The 22,737-nt window shown below is 43.5% G+C and overlaps 1 protein-coding gene and 1 non-coding gene across 8 annotated transcripts in view; both read left to right on the top strand.

The window, feature by feature from the left end:
* TMCC3 (transmembrane and coiled-coil domain family 3) overlaps window positions 1-22,737 on the top strand; it is a 153,627-nt gene that overhangs the window by 47,478 nt on the left and 83,412 nt on the right. For all 7 annotated transcript variants that reach the window (XM_049695039.1, XM_049695037.1, XM_049695038.1 and 4 more), the window contains 2 exons: window positions 15,325-16,241; window positions 19,013-19,148. In XM_049695039.1, the coding sequence (XP_049550996.1) occupies window positions 15,325-16,241; window positions 19,013-19,148 (1,053 nt within the window). The remainder of the gene's footprint in view (window positions 1-15,324; window positions 16,242-19,012; window positions 19,149-22,737) is intronic.
* On the top strand, window positions 5,725-5,831 carry LOC117201188 (U6 spliceosomal RNA). The gene has a single exon (XR_004483164.1). It is a non-coding gene; the product is annotated as a U6 spliceosomal RNA (small nuclear RNA).

Genomic DNA, 22,737 nt, shown 5'->3' with positions numbered 1-22,737 from the left:
TAGAGGTTGCAGAGTTCAGCCACTTCATTTTCTCAGATGAGGGACCTAAGACTGGAGGGTTAACTAGACCCCAGGTCCCGCGTGGATCTAGACCAGGTTTCTTCCTGAGGTCAACATGCTGTGTCACAATTCAGACTTGGTCACATGGATGATCCCAGTTAACAGGAAAGCAGTCTTGGGAAGCTGGTAGTTTAGAAATCAGTCATCAGCAAGACTTAATACGTTGGCCCATAAATGGTAAGAATTTCAGTTATCTGGACATTTCTTTCATTCATCTATAATATTGTACTTCCCTCTTTGTGTCAATTAAATTGAGGTGTTACTGATTCTGTTTATGGAACTTCTTCTTTTATTAGAACCAGTGCTTAAAGGAGAAGGAAGGGGAACGTTTAAACCAATGTGCGTGTTTATTGTGATGTTTTCAGTTTCAATGCATCGTCTTGAACTTCTGCCGTTCCCGGATGTTGTTCTTTTAAAGCCTCAATGAAAACCACAAAGATTATTTTTAGGATGAGAAGTCTTAGGGTAAATTCTGATTCTGTGATCTCTGTAAGTAAAAAAGTAGTCCTTGGGCTTCCCTGGTGGCGCAGTGGTTGAGAGTCCGCCTACCGATGCAGGGGACACAGGTTCGTGCCCCGGTCCGGGAAGATCCCACATGCCGGCGGAGCGGCTGGGCCCGTGAGCCATGGCCGCTGGGCCTGCGCGTCTGGAGCCTGTGCTCCACAACAGGAGAGGCCACAGCAGTGAGAGGCCCGCGTACCGCAAAAAAAAAAAAAAAAAAAAAAAAAAGTAGTCCTTAATCTTACACCTTTCTGCTAAGGTAGTAGTGATTCATAGAAAGTTCCATAGGAAGGCTTTTAAAGAAGAGATTAGTGGACTCAAAGCAATGGAAGATTAAATCCCTTACTGTAACATTCTTCAGAATGCTAGAGCCTCCTTCAATATAATCAGTAAACATAGAAACAAGTGGCTTATCTTTTTTCCTAATTATAAAGCACTGGTTTTCAAACAGAATTGAAACCCATTAGTTGGTTATGAAATAGATTTAATGAATAGCAACTATCATTTTATATTTTTAGACGGAAAGGCAGAAGGAAGAGTACGGCAGATACCCATCTGTGTTACCCAGATTCAACAAACATTTTCACATTTGCTTTGTGTCTGCGTGTATGTATGTTACATACAGATATCAGGGCATATCTTTTCTGATATGTATCTAAAAATAAGGACTTTTCCTATATAATTAAATTAACATGCCTAACAAAATTAATTGTAATTTCCTAATACGCAGTTGTCTAAAAAATGAGCTAACCAACTGTGTTTTTTTAAAATACTGTTGCATGTATAAAGATAAGTGTTTGATAAAATTTGTGTGTCAGTTATGTATGTGTGTATACATGTGCACATATGTATGTATGTAGTGGTACATATGTATTTCTTACTATGGGTCTCATTCAGAATTGGGAATATACTGCTTTATAGCATAGGAAAGTTGGTTATAATAAGTATTTGCTACCCAGTGATACTGCTAGTTCTGTGCTGAGTATTGTGTGGTGTCTAAAAAAATGAATACTTCTAGTAATCTAAAAATCCAACAAGGAAGATAAAACAAGTAGGGACCCCCACTCAACAGTATAAATAAGAGCCAAAATGGATCAGGAAGGATAGGAAGTGACATGGGCCTCAAGGAAGAGATTTTTGAAGGAATGGTAGGATTTGGGTAAGACAGAGAGGCCTTGGAAATGTTGTGTCCAAAGGGAACGATGTAACTACTGAGGTTAAAAAAAAAAGTACAGAAATGTATTGTGTTCTACAATGCTGGGATCTGTCTGGTGGAGGTTGGAAGAAAGGAGGAAGGCATTGGAGAACTGGAATGGGAAAAATTACTCAGATTAAATACCAACAGGAGGAAGAACCCAATTCCTTTATTAAAAAGAAGAATCGTACATCTTGAGCATTTTGTAACATGATGTAAGTGGAAGTTTAGAAGACGAGTGTAAGGATTCGCCATGGACTAGATAGAAAGAAGTAAAATGTTGAAAGCAATGAAACCCGATTAAACCATTGCCCTTTGTATATGTGAGATAGGGAGTTGGGGGCCGGATTCAGGTAGATGGACCCGGAAATAGCAAGGAAGTGTCAATCTAGAGAGAAATTGCTAGACAAAGAAATAACAGAATTTGGTGGCAGCTTGAATAAGGGATGAAGGAGAGAGAACCTGGTAAAATTAGAGAATGAAGCCATTGATAGATAAGGTCATGGGATTAACTATAGCCTGATTGAAAAAAAATCTCACACTTTATATAAAGACAAGCTTCCATGACATAATACTCTCAAGAAATAATTTAGGAGGTTTTTTAGAGAAAGTAGCAAGTTATAATCATTAGATAAGCTTTTCTAATACAATTTCCCCTTGTTTTGCCTAAAGACTTAGAGATAGGAAATGTTAGACATCTGTCTTTAGGGTCTTAATTTAGAGTTCTGGTTTTACTGAAAATAGCAACCTAGAAGATTAATGACACTTATTTAAAAATTAAGGACCAGATATTGAGATTTAACATTTTAGTCATTAGAGGTACTGTACCTTTTTAAAAGTTAGATTAAATCACTCGAATACTAGGTCGTCTGCTTTTGGGTTGGTGGGCAGTTTTAAGAAGTATTAGCTTTGCTGTTCAGGTTCATCGAAACTTGATCCTTAAGGCACTTCCTGGCGTGAGTTTGAGATTCCTCCCTCTCTGCGGCAAGATGCAGATGCACACACAAGCAGATTCCATGGGGTGGCAGTGCTCAGCTTCCACTGGAAGAGCTTAATCATGACAACAGCAGCACCATTGTTCTTGGCTCTGGACTTTTCTGAAGTTCCCACCTATTGGGGGTATGTTGTGTTTCATAAACGATAGCTCACACTTACAGCACTTATTCTGTACAAGGCCCTGTTCCAAGCACTTCATAAATATTAATTCATTGCATACTCACAGTCACCCTGTGAAGTCGACACCTGCCCCCGCTTCACAGACGAGGAAACTGAGTCATAGAGTAAGTAACTACTTGCCCGAGGGGATACAATTAACATGGCAGAGCTGGGATTTGAACCTGCATAGTCTGGCTCTGAATCTGTGCTCTTAAACCACTAGCTTAGGCTACCACTGTGCCACAGTTAAGCTCTGTTTAGGACACACGGCTTTGGAATCAGGGCTTTTCCTGTGAATCTGAGCTGGCTAGTTGCTGCAAGTATTGTGAGTGGCCCTAGAAGGCTGTTGCCTCCGTTTGGAAATACAGTCAACCCAAATACAGACTTGGATTCTAAGAAGGGTCATGGTATAGTGTTTATCTTAAAAATCACAATCCACAATTCAATTCATTTCTTGCAGTTTCCTTCCTCCCAGATTACAAAACAATAAGTTCCTAGAGGACTATTGTCTCTCCGAAACATGACTCTTTGGTGCTTGTGAACTGCTGTAGCTGTGGGAGAAGGAAGCCTCCTCTTATCTGCATCTTGGTAGCAGAGCCTCTAATGATTACAGTATCCACTAGAGCTTTAGCCAAAAGAGGGAGTTGATGTGTAAGCTGGCATGTTCCCCTGGCATTAAGAATCATTTTTAAAATGGTTAAAACAGAAGCAGCCTACATTTTTTATTACACAGGATATCTTGGGATTTAAGCTAGTGTTTCGTTTTACTTATTAAATGTCAAATTTGGAATATCTCCAGTAATTGCCTTATAGCACCAAGAACTGTCCAAAGCCGTCCGTTAGTATTCTCCCTTCTGGTTTCTCTACCATGCATACTTTTTACTTTGTAATGTTTAACGGTAGCATAGTGATTTAAGTAAAGGAAATTTTAGGCGTTGTAAGGGTTATGGAAAACATGTTCATGTCTAGGAAAGGGTCTGGTATATGCAGTAGGATCTCAGTAGAGGTTGGAAGTATTATGAAAGCCCAGCCCTTGGAGCCAGGTGGAATCACAGCTCTTCTACATGCGAGCTTTATGACTTCACATAAGTCCCTTACTTTTTCGATCTGGAAATGAGAATAATTGTTGTAATCTCAGATTCTTAAAAGGAAAAATAAAATAATGTATGTGAAGCATTTCGAAAATTATACGATACTTAATACGTCCTTCGTAACTAGTAGCTTCTCTTTTTAAAATAAATTTGAACTATCTTGCCAAGATCCTGTCCTCTTTTGGACCATTCTTCTTGATGCCTGCTTTTGGCCTTAAACAAGTCATTGCCTTCTTAGACTTCAGAGGATAAAAGGGCTCCTTTACTTTTGTGTTCCTATTCTATTGAACTGTGATTTCCTAAGGCACAAGGAGCTATAATCGTCCCTTGGTATCCCTGGGGCGTTGTTTCCAGGACCCGCCTTGAATACCGAAATCCTTGGATGATCAAGTCCTGTAGTCGGCCCCAGCTTCCGCAGGTTCAGCCACAGGTTGTGTAGTGCCGTAGTATTGATTGAAAACAAATCTGTGTGTAAGTGGACCTGTGCATTTCAAACCCATGTTGTTCAGGGATCATCTGTACCCTTGATATTCTTGCTGGTGTATTAGCTAAATTATTTTTTAAAGTTTTTCATCTAATGCAATACAAGACTGCTTCCTTATATGCTACCACAAATAATGGATTGAGCTCAGACATGGATGTGTTAGAAGGAGCAGGCACCTAGTTCTCTGCAACAGTTAGGATGGTAACTGCAGCGGAAATGTCACTTAGGAAGGGAGTACACCTGCATGTTCTGTACATTGTGGGTCTTAGAATCTGTCGTTTGATAATTGGTTGCCTGTATTCTGCTTGGAGCAGCTAAGAGCCGTGAGACACATTCGTCTCCTGAATATCTGATCTCTTGCATGAATCACAGCCATTAATTAACAGTCCAAAGTCCAGTCTGTCTTGAAAGCAGTCCAGCACCACCTCAGCTGTAGGTTCTTCTTGATCTCGTTGCAAGCAGCTGAGAAGATGTTAAACATGTGGGACAACTGGCTGCCCCAGTTGGCTCTGTCAACCATTGATTCACGCAACAGATAACAAGGTCCTATTGAGGAAGGAATGTGGGGCAGGACACAGGTGGCTTAGGAGACATTCCCTCCCCTCCAGGCTTCAAGACAGTGGGGGAACAAATGTTACACAAATGCTTACCAGACCTAGAGAAGAAGTACTGGAAAAGGGGAACATGCAGATTTGGGGGAGAGTATAAAGGAAGCTGGGCATGGGAATGGGGGAGGCTTTGTGGAAGAGACAGTGTTTGGGTTGGTCCTTGGAAGGTACCTGGGGATGGAGGTATGGAAGGCCAGGGTGAGGTACTTAACACGGAGATTTAGGAGAGTGCGTGAAGCATTCAGGGGTTTATTGGACTAATGGAATGCAGTGAAGGTTAAAAGCTTTAGAGCTTGGTACAAATCTTGGTTCTGTGTCTTATTAGCTGTAACCATGACTTATCTGATGGCTCCTCACTTCCAAATCTGTAAAGCAAAGCTAATGGCGCCTACTTCATGGAGCTGCGGGGAGTAAAGGAGAGCGTGTATCAAGCTGCATCCTTACTCTGGTGCTGGTGCGTAGATGTGCTCGCCGTAGCATTACGGATGAGTCTGCTGGTAGAGGGTAAGACAGGACCCTGATCAAGAGCATTTTAAATTCTTCGCTAAGGATTTCACACTTTAGGGAACTTAAAAGATTTTTGAGAAGGAACAGGACATGGTCTGTTTTATCTTTTCAAAAGATAATTTTGTGCTCGCTTCGGCAGCACATATACTAAAATTGAAACGATACAGAGAAGATTAGCATGGCCCCTGCGCAAGGATGACACGCAAATTCATGAAGCGTTCCGTATTTTAAAAAACTAAAAAATAAAAAGATAATTTTATTCAGTCCAGAGAAGTCAGAGTTGTTATATTGATTGTCTCATTTGAAGGTCCAGCATGGCTTCAAAGTAAGGTTGTTTTTCCATACTAATAAATATCAAAATGTTGATTGAATGCATTTTTCATGGACATCTAAAGGTTGTTTCTTTAAATGTAATGCTGTTTATAACTTTGGTAGAACTGAAAGCAGCTTTTTATTTCCAATTGCTATTTGGTGAAAATGCTGCTGGCTTACATTAGAAAAAATAAAGTTGCTCAAGGGAAATAACTTCAGTATTGCAAAAGGGAAAGAAATGAATATAGATCAGTTTTCCTTTGCTCCCTCATAACTTAGCTATGTTATTTCTAAGCCCTGTGTGATGTCTAAGAGTGTTCTGATCCATTTAAAACAGAATTCTATACTACAGGTCATCCAGTACATGCCCCTACCCCGTATTTGTTATAGTACCAAAACCAAATTAAACCCCTGGTCTGCAGGGAATAGTTCAATTATGAGGCTTAGGTTTGCTTAGGGAATGTGCTTTAGGGCCTGAGTACCAAATGCCATTTTCTGGCTCAGTCTTAATATAGCATCTTTTCAAAGGACATGGACCAAGTTGTGACCCTACTTTCTCTGGGTGCCCTGGGAAAGGAGGATGGAAAGAGCTGTGCCAACTTATAAGCTCAGTGTGTTTGACCACATTCCCCCAATTACATTTGGGAGTGAGTCTAGTTTCATCTCCAGGCAGCCTGACATACCTAGCATCTTTAGATTAAAGTTCACCTACCTCTTTCCAATGAGAATCAGGTTATGATAGGCACATGGAAAATATAGGTGGAGTAGCAATAATACCCAAAAGTTCTAAAAAAGGAAGGAAAAGCAAATAGGCTCATTGTCAAGTCTAACAGTTACTCTCAGTTTGGTTCTGAACCTCCTAGTATCCACAGCAAAAAGGGAAACATGATTATTGGTATCTGATAGGCACCCCTATCATATTTACTGTTATATCCACTTTATGTATTGATCCAAGAAGCTATACTTTAGTAGACAAATTGCCTTCCCTTTTATGTAGGACACCTGTAATGAACAGAGCATAGATTGAAATGAAAAGTTCCTCGGGTATGTATTCAGGCTGCTTCTTTTAAAAGCAGGCATTAGGCCAAGTGAGATCTCCAAGGATTCTTCCACCTCTGAAAGTAACTTCTGTTGCGGGTGACTGCCACTCATACGAAGTTATCCATCATTGTGTATCTAAGAGGGCGATACGTGTCCTTCAAACACCTTGTTCAGATTGGAGATGCCGGAAGACAGCAGGACAGGCCTGGGATTCGTAGTTATCGCTCAGAAGCTTAGCTTACGCACATGTCCCTGCCAAGAACACTCACCCTCCATGTTTCGGGGGTAGGGGAGGCAGTGAATAAATGCTATAGGAAAAGGAGAAGGTTAGGCCTCGGCCCTGGGGGGAGGCAGGCCTTCTGCCCGCAGGCTTCCTTTCCAGCCATTCTGCTCTGCCCACTGGATCAGGGCCTTGGGAACCATTTTTTGCCCCTTAGAGCTGCCTCTGCTCCCTCAGTTCCTGGGGGTGCTTCTCCTGGAGCAGAACGTCCCTTCTCCCTTAACCCTCAAAGCAAGTGCTCAGGTCCCTTTCCTGGGAAGGTTTTGCTGACAGACGCTGCTAGGAACGGACGGGGAATAACCATGGTGGGGACGGATCCCAGAACCCCTCCGAAGTTGTTAGGTTAGTGCCCAGGGGTTCTCACTCACGCCTTCCCTTGGTTTGTTCTGGGTATAGGAACTAAAAGCCTCAATGACGCTTATTCTAGTTTACTCCTAAGTTTGGGGCTTCCTGTTTCCCCTTCTTTAGGACTCACCGTCCCGCGTCTCCCCGCAAGAAGGAACTGTGACCCCTTCCATCAGGAAGGCGGAGTTCTTGGTAGAGGTGAGGGGCTGACGTTAGGGGCTCACTTCCCGTCCCTAAACTTGCCTGTTTTTGAGGTACATGGGGTTCCCAGAGAGTCCTTCCTCCTCTCAGTAGCACCCTTTTCTCAGGTCTCCTCACAGCCTCCACCGCTCCCTCCGTCGGGGACACGGCTGTCCTTTAGCTGCCCGTGGTTCTCAGTGTAGATTGGTATTTTCATTACCATACCCTTCCCCTTCTGCTCTTCAAGGCACAGTCTTTTTTAATCTGGCCTCCCCCCTCCTTTAATTTAATTCTTGTGTAGATTATAAAGTACACAGTAAATCCTTACCAGGTAAGGGATTAGTTTGCATTAATTGAAAGCTCTTTTGAAGAAATAGGTATTTTTCCTAGTGTATGTAACTCAAAGTAGTTTCCCTACCACTGTTGCCTGGTAGAGGTTAAATGAGAAGATAATTATTTCTAATTACAGTATCAAGTGTTTGTAAGTGCTTGAAGATATTTGAAGAATTTGTTTTTGAGAACCCTGAACACTTTGCCTAATCTCCCTTACACTGTTAATTAGCAGTATCTGTGGATAAAGGATTGGGCTTTCAAAAGTACGTGTATTCCAGCCCCGGTTCCAAAGGATCCTTGATTCCAGGTTTACTTTACCTGCAGTCAAGAAAGAGAACTTTTGATGCTACAGATTTTCTTTTTTCAGGGATACCAAGAGGAAGAGGTGGGGAGAAATAAAACCTTTATGGTAAAAACTAGTGACTCAATTCCTGTTCCGTACACCGTGAACAGAATGTACCACTGTCAGAAATGGACTATGAAAGGAAGTGCTCTTTGTCTAAACAAATTAGAACAAACATTGTACTAAGACACTTTACTAATAACATATCCTTTTGGATACCACATGAGGGTCTTTTCGGCTTTTTTATTTTGAGCATGTAGTGTGGAGAAGTAGCTTTCTTCTCAAATATAGGTCTTGAATATTCTGTATAGGTATCTGGAGTAATGACGTCTTGATAAGGATGCTTATTGAGCCTTCAGAGTTATTCTTCCAGTACAGATTGGCTCAATTAGCAAGAAAACCAAATGTTTGATGCTAGGGTCCCGTGAATGGGTTGGCTTCCCTGGGTTCCATATTCACTGAGTGGCTAGACATTTTGCAAGTGCATATCAGGTGACCACGGTGTAGCAAGAGGGAAGATGGCTTGGTAGCATCATGTATATTACCAGTAAGGAAGTGATATAGGGACTTCCCTGGTGGCACAATGGTTAAGAATCCACCTGCCAGTGCAGGGGACATGAGTTTGAGCCCTGGTCCAGGAAGATCCCACATGCCGCGAAGCAACTAAGCCCATGCGCCACAACTACTGAGCCTGCGTGCCTAGAGCCCGTGCTCCGCGACAAGAGAAGCCACCGCAATAAGAAGCCCGCACACCGCAACAGAGTAGCCCCCGCTCGCAGCCGTTAGAGAGAGCCCACGCTCAGCAACGAAGACCCAACGCAGTCAAAAGTAATAAATACATTAAAAAAAGAAAAAGAAAGTGATATAAAGCTCACATTCTTCTGATAGAACGTACAAAGTTCCCCCCTTCAGGGCCATGCTGAGCAGTGCCTTGTTTTCTCAGCTCTGTCACCCAGCCTAGGGAAGGGTGTCTTCCCTTCTCTCCGGGCAAGTCCATGGCTTATCTGCTGAGCGCCTGTTCCTGTATATATCTAGATATCAACTCTTCACTTGTAAGGCCCCAGCATCTTCTTTATAGGCTCCTTGTCTTACTTGCTTTTCGGGTTTTTACCATTTTTCTCCTTCTCCTTCTTCTCTTTGTGATTGTAAATGCATGGGCATGATTCTGATAAAAGCAATAGCTTTTTTATCCTCATAAAATTATTTTGCCTCAGTCACTGTCTGCCTTTTAGAGCATGGATGAAGTGGAATGGACTTTACAGGCCGTGCCAAACCCGAGAGGGGTGTGGCTTCAGGTGGCAACACCAGGGCCTTGGTAGGAAGTCGCGTGGATGAAGATTTCAAGCTCAGCCTGAGGGTTGGGTCTGGACCGAACCCGGAGTGCCCACAGAAGTCCGGGTGACCATGTGAGGGACACTACAGAACGGGTGCTCACGCGGTTGGTGGCTTGTACAGATCTCCCAGAGTCTTGCATCGTTCATATAAACCGAGTGGAGCCCCAGCTAAGCTGTTTATTTTCTGGGGATTTCAAGAAACATACATATTCTTTATGAGGCTTGCTTTTCTCGTAAAATAGGGCTGGTGTGAAGAATATGTGAATACATAAAAAATATTTAGCATAATGCCTGACTCATAATCAAAGTACTCGGTCAGTATTGTCAGGGAAGCATGCTCTGAAGACAGACGGCCTGGATTTCAGTCCTATCTCTAATGTTTACTAGGCAATTTACTTAGCTTCTCTGCATCTAGTTTTCTCATTTGTAAAATGGTACTAATAGTAGAACCTGTCTCAGATTTTTTTAGCCAATAGGATATAGCACGTGTCACTAACAGGATACTTTTTCCTCCCGGGCGTGTGGTAGGATTGAAGTTAGGTAGGGCCAGTGCAGTGAGTTCAGGAAGCCCAGGAGTCCCTTCTGGGGCAATCTTTAGGAACCAGTGGACGATTCGCCAAGTTCCCTGCCCCTGCCGTGGCCACCAGCAGCGTTCCTGATGGTAGGGGCTCCATCGCAGCCTGGGTCCCTCAGCCTACGAGCAGCAGGCTTGTTAGCATGAGCGAGAGAGAAGCCTTTCCCTTTTTTCAAGCCCCTGGGATTTTGACGTCGATGGTTACCCCAGCAAAGCCTAGCGCATTCTGACTGGCACACCAGAGGAACAGCCTTGATGCTACACCTAAAGTTAGATTTCAGCTGAAATGAGTAAGACTACAGAATGTCAGCTGTGTTGGCTCGGACACTTAGGCCACAACAACCTGCAAAAGCCTTTGGGTCCTGAACCTGGAGCTCCTTTGTGGGCCTGTCTGTAACACCGCTCTCGTGTGTGCTCTGAAATACCTGCTGCCTGGGCAGTGACCACCGGTTTGAAGGACCTGACCCTTTCCTTACATGACCGAGCTCAAGCAGCTTTTCTTTAGGCAAAAGTTTACCATATCTGGCCTTGGGACTAAGCAGGTGGTTGTTATCTGGCCTCGGGACTAAGCAGCTGGTTGTTATCTGTCCGCTGGTCCTGATCTCTCGGCCCCTGCACCTTCTGGCCACTCTGTGACCCCAGAGCCCCAGGCTCTCCTGCCGCAGTCCACGCCCTCCCGGTGTCCACAGGAGCCTGCATTCCCCTTTCCAGTTCTCCTGGTTTGGATGGTGTGCCTCTGCTTGGCTATGCTGCCCTTTTTGTTCATGTCTCTCTGGAGCTTCAGGGGGCACACATGACATGTCATGGGGGGCAGCCCTCTCTGGAAGCTTGAACCATGTGTCTGAGCAGCACTGATAACAACCGAGATGTGCTTGGCATCCCAGTGAGGAAGGTGAGCTCCCGGGGGTAATGGTGCTGGAGTCTTGGGTTGGAGCAGAGATGATTCAGTGTCAGGTTTTGATATCTGTCCAGGGCTTAAAGCTTTTCCTTGCCTTTGTTCCAGAACACTGAGATGACAGTGGAAATGTTTCTGCTGCCAGAAGGAAAACACCATTAGGAATGGCTTTTCACTAGCACGCTGGTGGTCTGCTTTTCACGTAAGGTAATAATAGACGGGTAATTCGGAGAGAACTGAAGGAGGTTAGCAGTCATTTTTAAAGACAGCATCTTTTCTGCCAAATCGGTAATTCAACTTCCTTTTTTTATTTTATTATTTTTAAAATTTTTTGGCTGTGCTATAAAGCATCTTACTTCCCCGACCAGGGATGGACCCCGTTCCCCCTGCAGTGGAAGTGCGGAGTCTTAACCACTGGACCGCCAGGGAAGTCCAGCTTCCTTATTTTTTTAAAATTGGAAAATACAACAGCATAATAAAAAGAATGACTCCTTACAATACCACGGTGCAAAGATAGCCATTGTTAACAATTTGGAGCTTGTTTTTCTGTTAGTTTTTTCGTACAGGTACATTTTTTAAATGAGATCGGGATGATAAACAATAGCAAACCTCTACTGAAACCATTTTCTGTGCCAGGAAGTCTTTAAGTACTTCATGCGCATTATCTCATTTATTTCTCACGACTCTTCAAAGAATCATTATCTCCATTTTACAGAAGAGGACACTGAAGCACAGAGAGGCTAAGTCATTTTTCCAAGGTTACACAGCTCATAAGAGTGGTGCCAAGATGGAAACCAAAGCAGTCTGTCTCCTGAGCCCAGGGTTTTGACTATCCTGTGTGTGGCACTGTCTCACAGTCAAGATAGCTTGGAGTACACTTCATGGCATTTTGCAGTGTTAGCTCTGAGTTGTCTGGTTCTGTCTCCTCATTCTATAGATTAGGAAATCAAAGACCACACAGGTGATTAGATATACCCGAGGACATATAGCTGGTAAATGTTAGTGCCAAAACTGGAGCACGTGTCCCACGATCCACCTGCTGATTGACTCTGGGCGATCTGTGGACCTTTGTCTTCCTCCCTGGGCCCCAGTCCTGAAGCAGCTGCGTTGTACTGGTGACCTCCGTGCCGAGTCCAGATGAAATGGAGGACGGAGGACTCCCACAGCTTTCTTCCAGCATATACCTGAAATCCCAGTTTGAGTTCAGGGAAATGGATGGGCAGCTAGTGATACGTGTTAGCTGGATCTTAATTATCCTGCAGAGCTAGGGCTGCAAAAGGCTGAAGCGTGCAGCCCAGCAATAGTTCCGGCTTTCCACCCTCATCAGACATTTCTAACTGAGATTTGCCAACCAGCAGTAAGATTGATTGATTGAGCTTTAAACGCTCTTGCTTTCCTCCACCTGGACTCTCGGGGACATGCCAGGCATTGTTGTAGCTTGAAAGTAAGCCAGAAGTCAGCCAGCCATCCGTGCGTAAACATTCCTGCGTACACGGCTGGCCTGGCCCAGCGTCTGTGAGAGAACTGGGCCCTTGCCCTGAGATGTTGGGGCTGGGTGGCCAGCTGCCATGGGCTTGAGAATTAAAGGAAGAGGAGCAGGTGATGCGGTGATGCCTTCTTGCTGTGTTTGGTAAGGTAAGATTTAAAAGCCTCTGTATCATCAGAGGTTTGGTGGACTTCTTAATAGGGGCTATCAAGCAGGTGGGTTTTTTTTAAACAACCTAATCTGATCTTATCAGAGCTCCAGGAGGGCAGGAGCCCTCCTTCTTATGACTCTTACAATGTGGAGCAAAAGAAAGACAAGAGGAACACATGATACATTAATCAAAACTAGTGTATTCTGGGCTTCCCTGGCGGCGCAGTGGTTGAGAGTCCGCCTGCCAATGCAGGGGACACGGGTTCGTGCCCTGGTCCGGGAAGATCCCACATGCCGCGGAGCGGCTGGGCCCGTGAGCCATGGCCGCTGAGCCTGCGCGTCCGGAGCCTGTGCTCCGCAACGGGAGAGGCCACAACGGTGAGAGGCCCGCGTACCGCAAAAAAAAAAAAAAAAAAAAAAGCTAACTTGAGCTGAATATTGTCCTGTCTCCCATTTTTTCTGTCAAGACTCTATATCAAGGCACTTTGCTAATCAAAGGGTTGTTAACTTGAAAAATAAGATGCTTCAGTTTAGATCTTAAGTATTTTTGTTTAGAGATTGTGTTCAGACTCTATAAAGACCTGTTTTTAGTCCTCTGGGGACAAGAGTAGTAGAGTGTCCTGAGGTGGAAAAAGGACCAGCGTTAGGGTGACTTGGATTCAAATCCTAGCTCTTTAAGTCTCTGTTTCTACATGTTATATGGATGTAACACATTCTTTGCCTGCCATGGTGGTGAGGCTCAGGCAAGGCAAACCCTGTGGACATTCAGTGCCTGGCGCGCAGACCCCATTTGCCTTTCCCAGTCATTCATTCATTCATTCATTATTGTCAGCAACAATACCTCACTCAACAATACCTCATGGAAATCCTTCCAAGTTTCCTAGTATGGTTTTTTTTTTAATTTTTGAATTTTATTTTATTTATTTTTTTATACAGCAGGTTCTTATTAGTCATTAATTTTATACACATCAGTGTATACATATCAATCCCAGTCGCCCAATTCATCACACCACCACCCCCACCCCCCGCCGCTTTCCCCGCTTGGTGTCCATACGTTTGTCCTCTGCATCTGTGTCTCAATTTCTGCCCTGCAAACCAGTTCATCTGTACCATTTTTCTAGGTTCCACATACATGCGTTAATATACGGTATTTGTTTTTCTCTTTCTGACTTACTTCACTCTGTATGACAGTCTCTAGATCCATCCACACCTCAACAAATGACCCAATTTTGTTCCTTTTTATGGCTGAGTAATACTCCATAGTATATATGTACCAAAACTTCTTTATCCATTTGTCTGTCAATGGGCATTTAGGTTGCTTCCATGCCCTGGCTATTGTAAATAGTGCTGCAGTAAACATTGGGGTGCATGCCTTTCCTTTTTAGAGCACAATCTAGCCACCCCCTTTGCCAGGGTGCTCAATGATGCTTTGCAATTCCTTTTTTCCAGGTGGCCCTTGAGTGAGAAAGCTATTTCACATGGTCTTAATATTGTCACTGTTGTTGTTGTTTTTAACATCTTTATTGGAGTATAGTTGCTTTACATGGTGTGTTAGTTTCTGCTGTACAACAGAGTGAATCAGCTATACGTATACATATATCCCCATATCCCCTCCCTCTTTCATCTCCCTCCCACCTTCCCTATCCCACCCCTCTACGTGGTCACAAAGCACCGAGCTGATTTCCCTGTGCTATGCGGCTGCTTCCCACTAGCTATCGGTTTTACATTTGGTAGTGTATATATGTCAGTGCTACTCTCTCACTTCGTCCCAGCTTCCCCTTCCCCCTCCCCATTGTTGTTTTTAATCACTTTGGTTGAGTTTTGGGTTATTTGTTTCCATATCTGAATACTGTTGTTTTATTACTCAATTATTAAAATTAATCTTGCTCCATATTATTCCATCATATCTGTTTAATCATTCCATTAAGAAAATAATTTCTTGTGTTGACGAATGTACCTACTGGGACTTTGCTTCCTTCCTTCCTTCCTTCCCTCCCTCCCTCCCTCCCTTCCTTTTTTTTTTTTTTTCCATTTTCCTTTTAAATGATTGAGTACCGAATTGGGTTCATTTCCCATAATGGTGAAGTTCACTGTGAATGGGGCATGGCAGGCATCCCAGTTACCTGGGCACTTTGGGAAACCAGAACAGACTTGATAACCTCATCTCATTATGTATTTTCTATCCTGGCAACCAAGAGTTACTATCTAATCAGGCAGAAAGTCAGATACCCTGGCAGAGGTGAATCTCATCGTTCGTATACATGGGTGCAGGAGGAGTTGGGTTGTTCTGCATTCAACTTGAGAGGATAGTAGGGAGTTTTTATCTTTCGAATACTTGCAGTTTGAAAATCTGGGGCGTAAAGTATGTCTGTTGTGTGTGCACAGATTCCATCACAGCGACTGTCTCTTCGACTTCTAGTCTGAAAGTGCTTCTTCCCTGTCTCCTCCAGGTAGAACGTCATGACATGAATACCCTAAGCCTTCCCCTGAACATCCGCCGAGGCGGGTCGGACACCAACCTCAACTTTGATGTACCAGATGGCATCCTGGACTTCCACAAGGTCAAACCCAGCGCGGACAGCCTGAAGCAGAAAATTCTAAAGGTCACAGAGCAGATAAGAATCGAGCAAACGTCCCGCGATGGGAATGTCGCAGAGTATCTGGAACTAGTCAGCAGCGCAGACAAGCAGCAGGCTGGCCGCATCAAGCAGGTCTTTGAGAAGAAGAATCAGAAGTCGGCTCAATCCATTGCCCAGCTGCAGAAGAAGTTAGAGCAGTATCACAGAAAGCTCCGGGAGCTCGAGCAGAATGGGGCCCCCAGGAGCTCAAAGGACATTGCCAAGGACAACCTGAAGGACATCCAGTCCCCTCTGAAGGATGCCCAGGCCAAGGCTCGCACCGCTCCCCACAGCCTGGAGAGCAGTAAGTCGGGCCTGCCGGGGGTGTCCCTCACCCCACCCGTGTTCGTCTTCAGCAAGCCCAGAGAGTTCGCCAACTTGATCCGGAATAAGTTTGGCAGTGCCGACAATATCGCTCACCTAAGAAACTCCTTGGAGGAGTTCCGGCCCGAGACCAGCGCCAGGGCCTACGGGGGCAGCGCCACCATCGTGAACAAGCCCAAGTACGGCAGCGACGACGAGTGCTCGAGCGGCACGTCAGGCTCCGCCGATAGCAACGGGAACCAGTCGTTTGGGGCCGGGGGCACTGGCGCACTGGACAGCCAGGGCAAGCTCACGGCCATCCTGGAGGAGCTCAGGGAGATCAAGGACACCCAGGCGCAGCTGGCCGAGGACATCGAGGCACTGAAGGCGCAGTTCAAGAGGGAGTATGGCTTCATCTCTCAGACCCTGCAAGAGGAGACATACAGGTATTTCATGCTCTTCTCTTCACATTCTTTCAGGAGTACGAGTTACTACCTGCGGAGAGATTGCTCGAAGGTGATATGCTAGTGGTTGTATTTTCTGTAAATATGGATATAGGTCAAAAGGCATTTAGGAATCGGTAGTTCTTGCCATACCTTGTGATTCTTAGTTTTGTAATTTGTGACTTGAAGCCTGACAGCTTAGAGAAAGACCTTATACATGTGGGTCTGTTAAAATATCACTATATAGTCGATGACTCGTGCATATTGAGCTCCTGACGCAGTAGGCTGCTGTTATGAGGTCTCGGTACACCAATTCGTAGATCTGTATTTGATTTCCCTCCATAATAACTGTCAAGTAAAAAACGAATTCATTGTCCAGCTAGGTAGCTTTTATTTGGTACATAAATCTTGAAGTCTTTATATAGTGTATTTTTTTATGATATTGTATTTTGCTCAGTAAACTTTCGCCCTAAATGAAGAGCTTTCAAAAGGAATCTTAAGATTATAAGTATAATCAATAATAAATTCAAATCTTGTGGATTATATTAGCTAATTTTTAAAGTCCGGTGTTGTGTAGGCTGGCTTTTAGGTGCCTCTAGCTTAACTAGTGTGTATGCCCAAGTATGAGGTGATTTTCCACCATTTTCCCAATAAAAATATGCACCCCCAAGTTTTTTGTCAAATAAATGTTAACTTCTAAAAATGTAGATTAAAAAGTGAATGCCTAGGGCTTCCCTGGTGGCGCAGTGGTTGAGAGTCCGCCTGCTGATGCAGGGGACACGGGTTCGTGCCCCAGTCTGGGAAGATCCCACATGCCACGGAGTGGCTGGGCCCGTGAGCCATGGCCGCTGAGCCTGCGTGTCTGGAGCCTGTGCTCCGCAACGGGAGAGGCCACAACAGTGAGAGGCCCGCGTACTGCAAAAAAAAAAAAGTGAATGCCTATTACATATGGTAAGAGTTAAAATTTAAATTTACTTTACACGTTTTTTATGTGATATATGATTTTATATATGTGTTAATTTAGAGATGTGGCTTTTTTCGGCTGTCATATTTTATGAAATGATTTTTTAAAAACTTTCCACCTACATCTTTGACTTTGGATTCTTTGTCACATAAGAAGTGTTTCTGCGTCACAGTTTTTCCAGATAATATTGACTTTAATTCCATTCAGATAGTTTGGGATACAGCACCCTTTGGATCCCTTTATTTCAAGTCACAAGCATCCGTTAGGACAGCTTTGGCTCTCATTTGTTATATAACATGTTTGTGATCTCCATGATTTGGTCACTCACTGTATTACTTCCTTTAAGAGATTTTTTTTTTTTTTTAGTTTTTATTTTACATTGGAGTATAGATGACTAATAATGTTGTGTTAGTTTCAGGTATACAGCAAAGTGATTCAGTTATACATATATCTATTCTTTTTCAGCTTCTTTTCCCATATAGGTTATTAAGAGTATTGAGTAGAGTTCCCTGTGCCATATAGTAGGTCCTTGTTGATTATCTATTTTATGTATAGTAGTGTGTAGACATTAATCCCAAACTCCTAATTCATCCCTCCCTGCCACCTTTCCCCTTTGGAAATCATCAGTTTGTTTTCTAAGTCTGTGAGTCTGTTTCTGTTTTATAAGTAAGTTCATTTGTATCATTTTTTTTTAGAGTCCACATATAAGTGATAGCATATGATGTTTGTCTTTCTCAGTCTGACTTATTACTTCACTTAGTATGATAATCTCTAGGTCCATCCATGTTGCTGCAAATGTCATTATTTCATACTTTTTTTTATGGCTGAGTAATATTCCTTTGTATATATGTACCTTGTCTTCTTTATCCATTCATCTGTCAAGAGATTTTTTAAAGGCTTGCTTACAAAACACCAACATTGGGCACCTGTGAAATCCTACCTGAGAAAAATCATTAAATCTATATCAAAGTGTTTTTTAAAATGATTCTATGAGGTGACTAAGCGTCTAAAACTGGCGTTGATCGAAGTCATCCAGGCTAACGCACCTTCCCCAAATAGTGCTTCCTGTTTCCAAATAAATATTACAGGGTTTCAAATACAATACAAAATTCCCCTTCTCTGAGGGGATTGGGGGTGGGAATGGGAATCTTTGTGGTTCTGTTACTTTAGATTTGGACTTTCGGAAGTGCCACCTGATAAGCCATCTTTAATTTGCAAGAAGCATGATTTTTTTAATTGACACTTAAGTCCTAAGCGCTGACACATGTATTCGGAATCACTGTGTGCACTGGGAAATAAGTGGAATTGGCTCCAGCGTAGAAATCGGTCATTTCCTTACAGCCTCTCTGGCGCATGAGAGCTGTGGCCGTGAACCATTAGGCACTGTGGGGTCAGAAGAGGGAAGAGCACCAGGATGCCAGTGGGTCCTCGCCTTTAGCAGGAGGATTGACAGCCCTGTCTCCTGACCAGCCCTGGTGAATGTGCCAGTGATAAGGCCTGTCCTGTTGTCCCCACAGCCAGGTGTTGGTCTGATGTGGGTGGAAAAGCCAGGTTTGGTTTGCATGAACCCTCAGCGGTGCGGACAGAGTTAAGACTGCAGAGACCAGTCCTTTCTGGAGCTAGAGTTCAGTGTTTTCCAAAAGCATGTTCCCCACAGCTTGACTTACTTTTTTGGAAGCACAGTCTGCCTGGGGATGAGAGCAAGCCAAGGGGCACTGGTGACAGTGAGACACAAAGGATGCCGTTTTCTAAGTGCTGTCAGAACACCTTTGAAATGTCACGTTCAGAATCACCTCCTCTCTTTGGAAAGGTACGAGCGACTGGAAGACCAGCTGCATGACCTCACGGACCTGCATCAGCACGAGACGTCCAACCTGAAGCAGGAGCTGGCCAGCATCGAGGAGAAGGTGGCCTACCAGGCCCACGAGCGGTCACGGGACATCCAGGTGCCTTTCCTCTCCCCACTAGAGCTCACGTGGGCTCTTCCCAGCCTTTCATTCATTTAACAAACTAAGTGCATTACCCCCAAGCCTGAAGGGATTTCTGGCATGTGGAGCAAACATTTATTCTTCACCACATTAACCCCATTAGCTCATGTTATAGACATTAAGCTATGTTCTGTTTACTTTCTGCCTAAATTAGTTAGCAAATATTTATTATCTACCCCAAGCCTATCACCGATACTCTACTCTCCCCACCATCACCACAGTTTTTACAAATTTTAAAACATTGGATAAATCTTGCCTTCGACATGCTCGCCTAGGTGGAGGGTCAGAAGTAACACAACTGCCACTTGGCTCAAGACAATGTGAACGAGGGCCAAATCACGTGACGCAGACTCTGAAAGCCTCAGACATTTAGGCGTGCAGTGCCCAGCAAGCTATGGACAAGTGGGGCAGGGGTCCACTTAGTGGTCAGACACTGGACTTCAGTCCCAGCCATTTACCAGCTTCATGGTCCTGAGCAAGCCTTAAGTCTATTTGCTCATCTCTAAAATAATAGCTTTCATATTTGTGGGAATTTCAAGCAGTTGAGTGCATACCGTGTTCCAAGCACTATCAAAGCACTTTACATGTCTAATTTCCCCATCTGTTCCTCACAACAGCCCTTTGAGGTAGTTTTTGTTATTCTCTTAATTTCTCAGATGTAGAGACCAAGGCACAGAGAGGTTAAGTGACTTGACCAAGGTCTTGCAGATAATCCTTGAGTAATGAATGTGAATAAATGTCCTGGAGGAGGTGGGACTTGAAGGTGGGTGGGATCCTGATGGATGGAGGGAAGGGGTAACTGGATCAGTATAAACAAAGGCATGCTCCAGTATTAACGTGATACTAACGCTGTAGTGAAGCAACCCTAGGCTTCTTGAGCTCCTTTTTTTAGGGGTACTAGAGGGTCTCTTTTCCCCCCAGTTTTTATTCTGATATCATTGACATATAATGGTATTAGTTTAAGGTGTACAATATAATATTTGGTATGTGTACATATTGCAAAATTATCACCACAGTAAGTTTAGTTAACATTCATCACCTCACATAGTTACAAATTTGTTCTCTTATGATGAGAACTTTTAAGGCTTACTCCCTTAGCAAGTTTCAAATAGACAATACAGTGTTGTTAACTATAGTGACCAAGCTGTACAGTGCATTCCCCAGGACTTATTCACCTTATCACTGGAAGTTTGTGCCTTTTGACCCCTTTCATCCATTTTACCTCCCTTCCCCTTTTAGATTCTGCCAGATAAGTGAGATCATACAGTAGTTGTTTGTCTCTGTCTGACCCATTTCACTTAGCAAAATACCCTTTAGGTCCGTCCATGTTGCTGCACATGGAACTATTTCTTTCTTTCTCACGGCTGCATAGTGTGCCTGTGTGTGTCTGTGTGTGTGTGTATGTGTACCTCATTTTCTTTATTCGTCCATCAGTGGACACTTGGGTTGTTTCCATGTCTTGGCTATTGTCAATAATGCTGCAATAAATATGAGGGTGTGGATTTCTCTTCTAGGTACTGATTTAATTTCCTTCAGGTATATACAGAGAAGTGGGATTGCTGTGTCATATTGTAGTTCTATTTTTAATTTTTGGAGGAACCTCTATAGTGTTTTCCATAATGGCTGCAGTGATTTACATGCCCATTGATCACCTCTTTAAAGAAAAAAACAAAAAAGTATACTCTCGCAGTCATGCTCAGCTTCAGTTTTACACATTTTCTTCGTAGGCAGTGCTTACTTTCTCCAGCCCCACTTTACAAGGGGCTGAAACAGAAGGAGAGATTTCGCCCACAATGTGTAAGCCGACTTTTAGCCACCCACGTTTTGTTCCACACTGTGTCTGGGGCTGAGCCTGTGCTAATCCCAGACGTCTACTTGGACACTTCTGGGAGCCACAGATCAGACTTGTTTGCCTCTGAGGACCCTGGTGCAGAAGACACTTGGGGGATTTCTGCCACTGCTCTGGGCTAGGAGACTTAACTTCACTGCTGACTGGTTTAAAAAATGGGAACCCGTTTAAATGTGAAGTGTTGCCAGGTGAACAGTGCAGTCTGTTTTATTAGAGCATTCTGTTTTAGAGTATGTCTGGGATGCCACTAGCTGATGTCTAAATATATGGTTTTCTTATTTAGGGGATGGTTTGGGTTTATATTATTATTCCTTTTTTTTAAAGAAACATACTTTAGAGATGGAGGGGTAAGATAAAGGGAGGGACTTCACAAAGAGAGCTTAAAAATTTAGAAGAGTTCATCTCAGCATTTTCTAGTTTCACCTTGTAGCTCAGAAGTGCAAAGAGGATGCCTGTGTGAGTGACTGGAGGGTCTTTCTTGTTAGGATAGTTAGAATCCTGGCTCTGCCTCTTACCGTAAACCTGCACACATCAACGCTGTGCCTCAGTTTCCTCATCTATATAATGGAAATATTAATGAGCTCTACCTCAAAAGGCTGTCAGGAGGATTAAATGGGATAAGACATGTAAGTACTTAAATCTTTACCTGACACGTAATAAGCGGATAAAAATAAATATTGGCCAATTTTTGTATTTATTATGTATGAGTAGCCATATTTCTTGAGGCTTTTGGCAGTTGGACCTGCTCAGCTTCCTCTTTATTTCTTGTTTCTTTTGTTCTTATAGGCAGGGTTATACAAGATGATGGAGTCGTATAGGTGAGGGTGACTGTTGCCTATAGGGATGCAAGGGTTTTGTTGTTGTTTTAAAACGCAGATGAGTTTTTTAACCCTGAATTCTCAATTAGAAGAGTTTAAGGACAATCCTGCCCTCTGTCCTTATCCCCAGTAAGTTAAATACTGGGCCCGAGGAAGTACTAAAGATTGTGGGCTGTGCACCTCTTAGGTGCTGTGACCAAGGTCCCTTACGAATTCACGGCTTAATTTTCTTGGATTTTCCTTTTGGTAAAAAATTTGACAGAAGTTCTAAGGCAGTTCTAGGATTAGTCTATTTGTATATGTAATGCATCAACCCAATCACAGACGAATGAATTTGCCTAAAATGTTGATCTTTTATCCTGTCCTCTCACCTTTTCCATGCCATGCCTAAAAGAGAGGACACCATGGGCCTAAGTGTTTGAAAAGAATGCATGATATTGGGGGCACTCGCCTGTCATTGTAGAAAGCCGGAACTTTTTAGAATGTGAGATCTGAAGAAGTTGTACCTTTTGTTGGTAGCCTGTGTAATGGAAGTTCCTATAGGAACAGAGAACCCTTGGCCCATAGAGTATGTTCAGCAGAAGGAAAGTAAATAAGTTTTGGAGCCATTATGCTCGTTTAAAACCTGAAAACATGACTGGATTTTAATTGAGCAAACACATATTGGTAAATGAGTTGGAAAACAGGCTCGTGAACTAAAAGGAGCTCCTTGTACCACCTCTACTTCAATCCTTTTCTCCCGAGAGGTGTAAGGTTTTTCTCTCTCAAGCCTCGTATCCCATTACTGGCATCCAGTCTGGAGCATTCAGCCAGCACGTACCTCCTGCTGCGGATAACGGCGCGGTGCGGGTGTGGTCCCTTGGTTAGGGACAAGGGCCAG

This window comes from Orcinus orca, chromosome 11 (assembly GCF_937001465.1).
Source record: "Orcinus orca chromosome 11, mOrcOrc1.1, whole genome shotgun sequence".
NCBI lineage: Eukaryota > Metazoa > Chordata > Mammalia > Artiodactyla > Delphinidae > Orcinus > Orcinus orca.
Note: the sequence above shows the minus strand (reverse complement) of the source record. Positions and strands in the feature narration are given on the sequence as shown.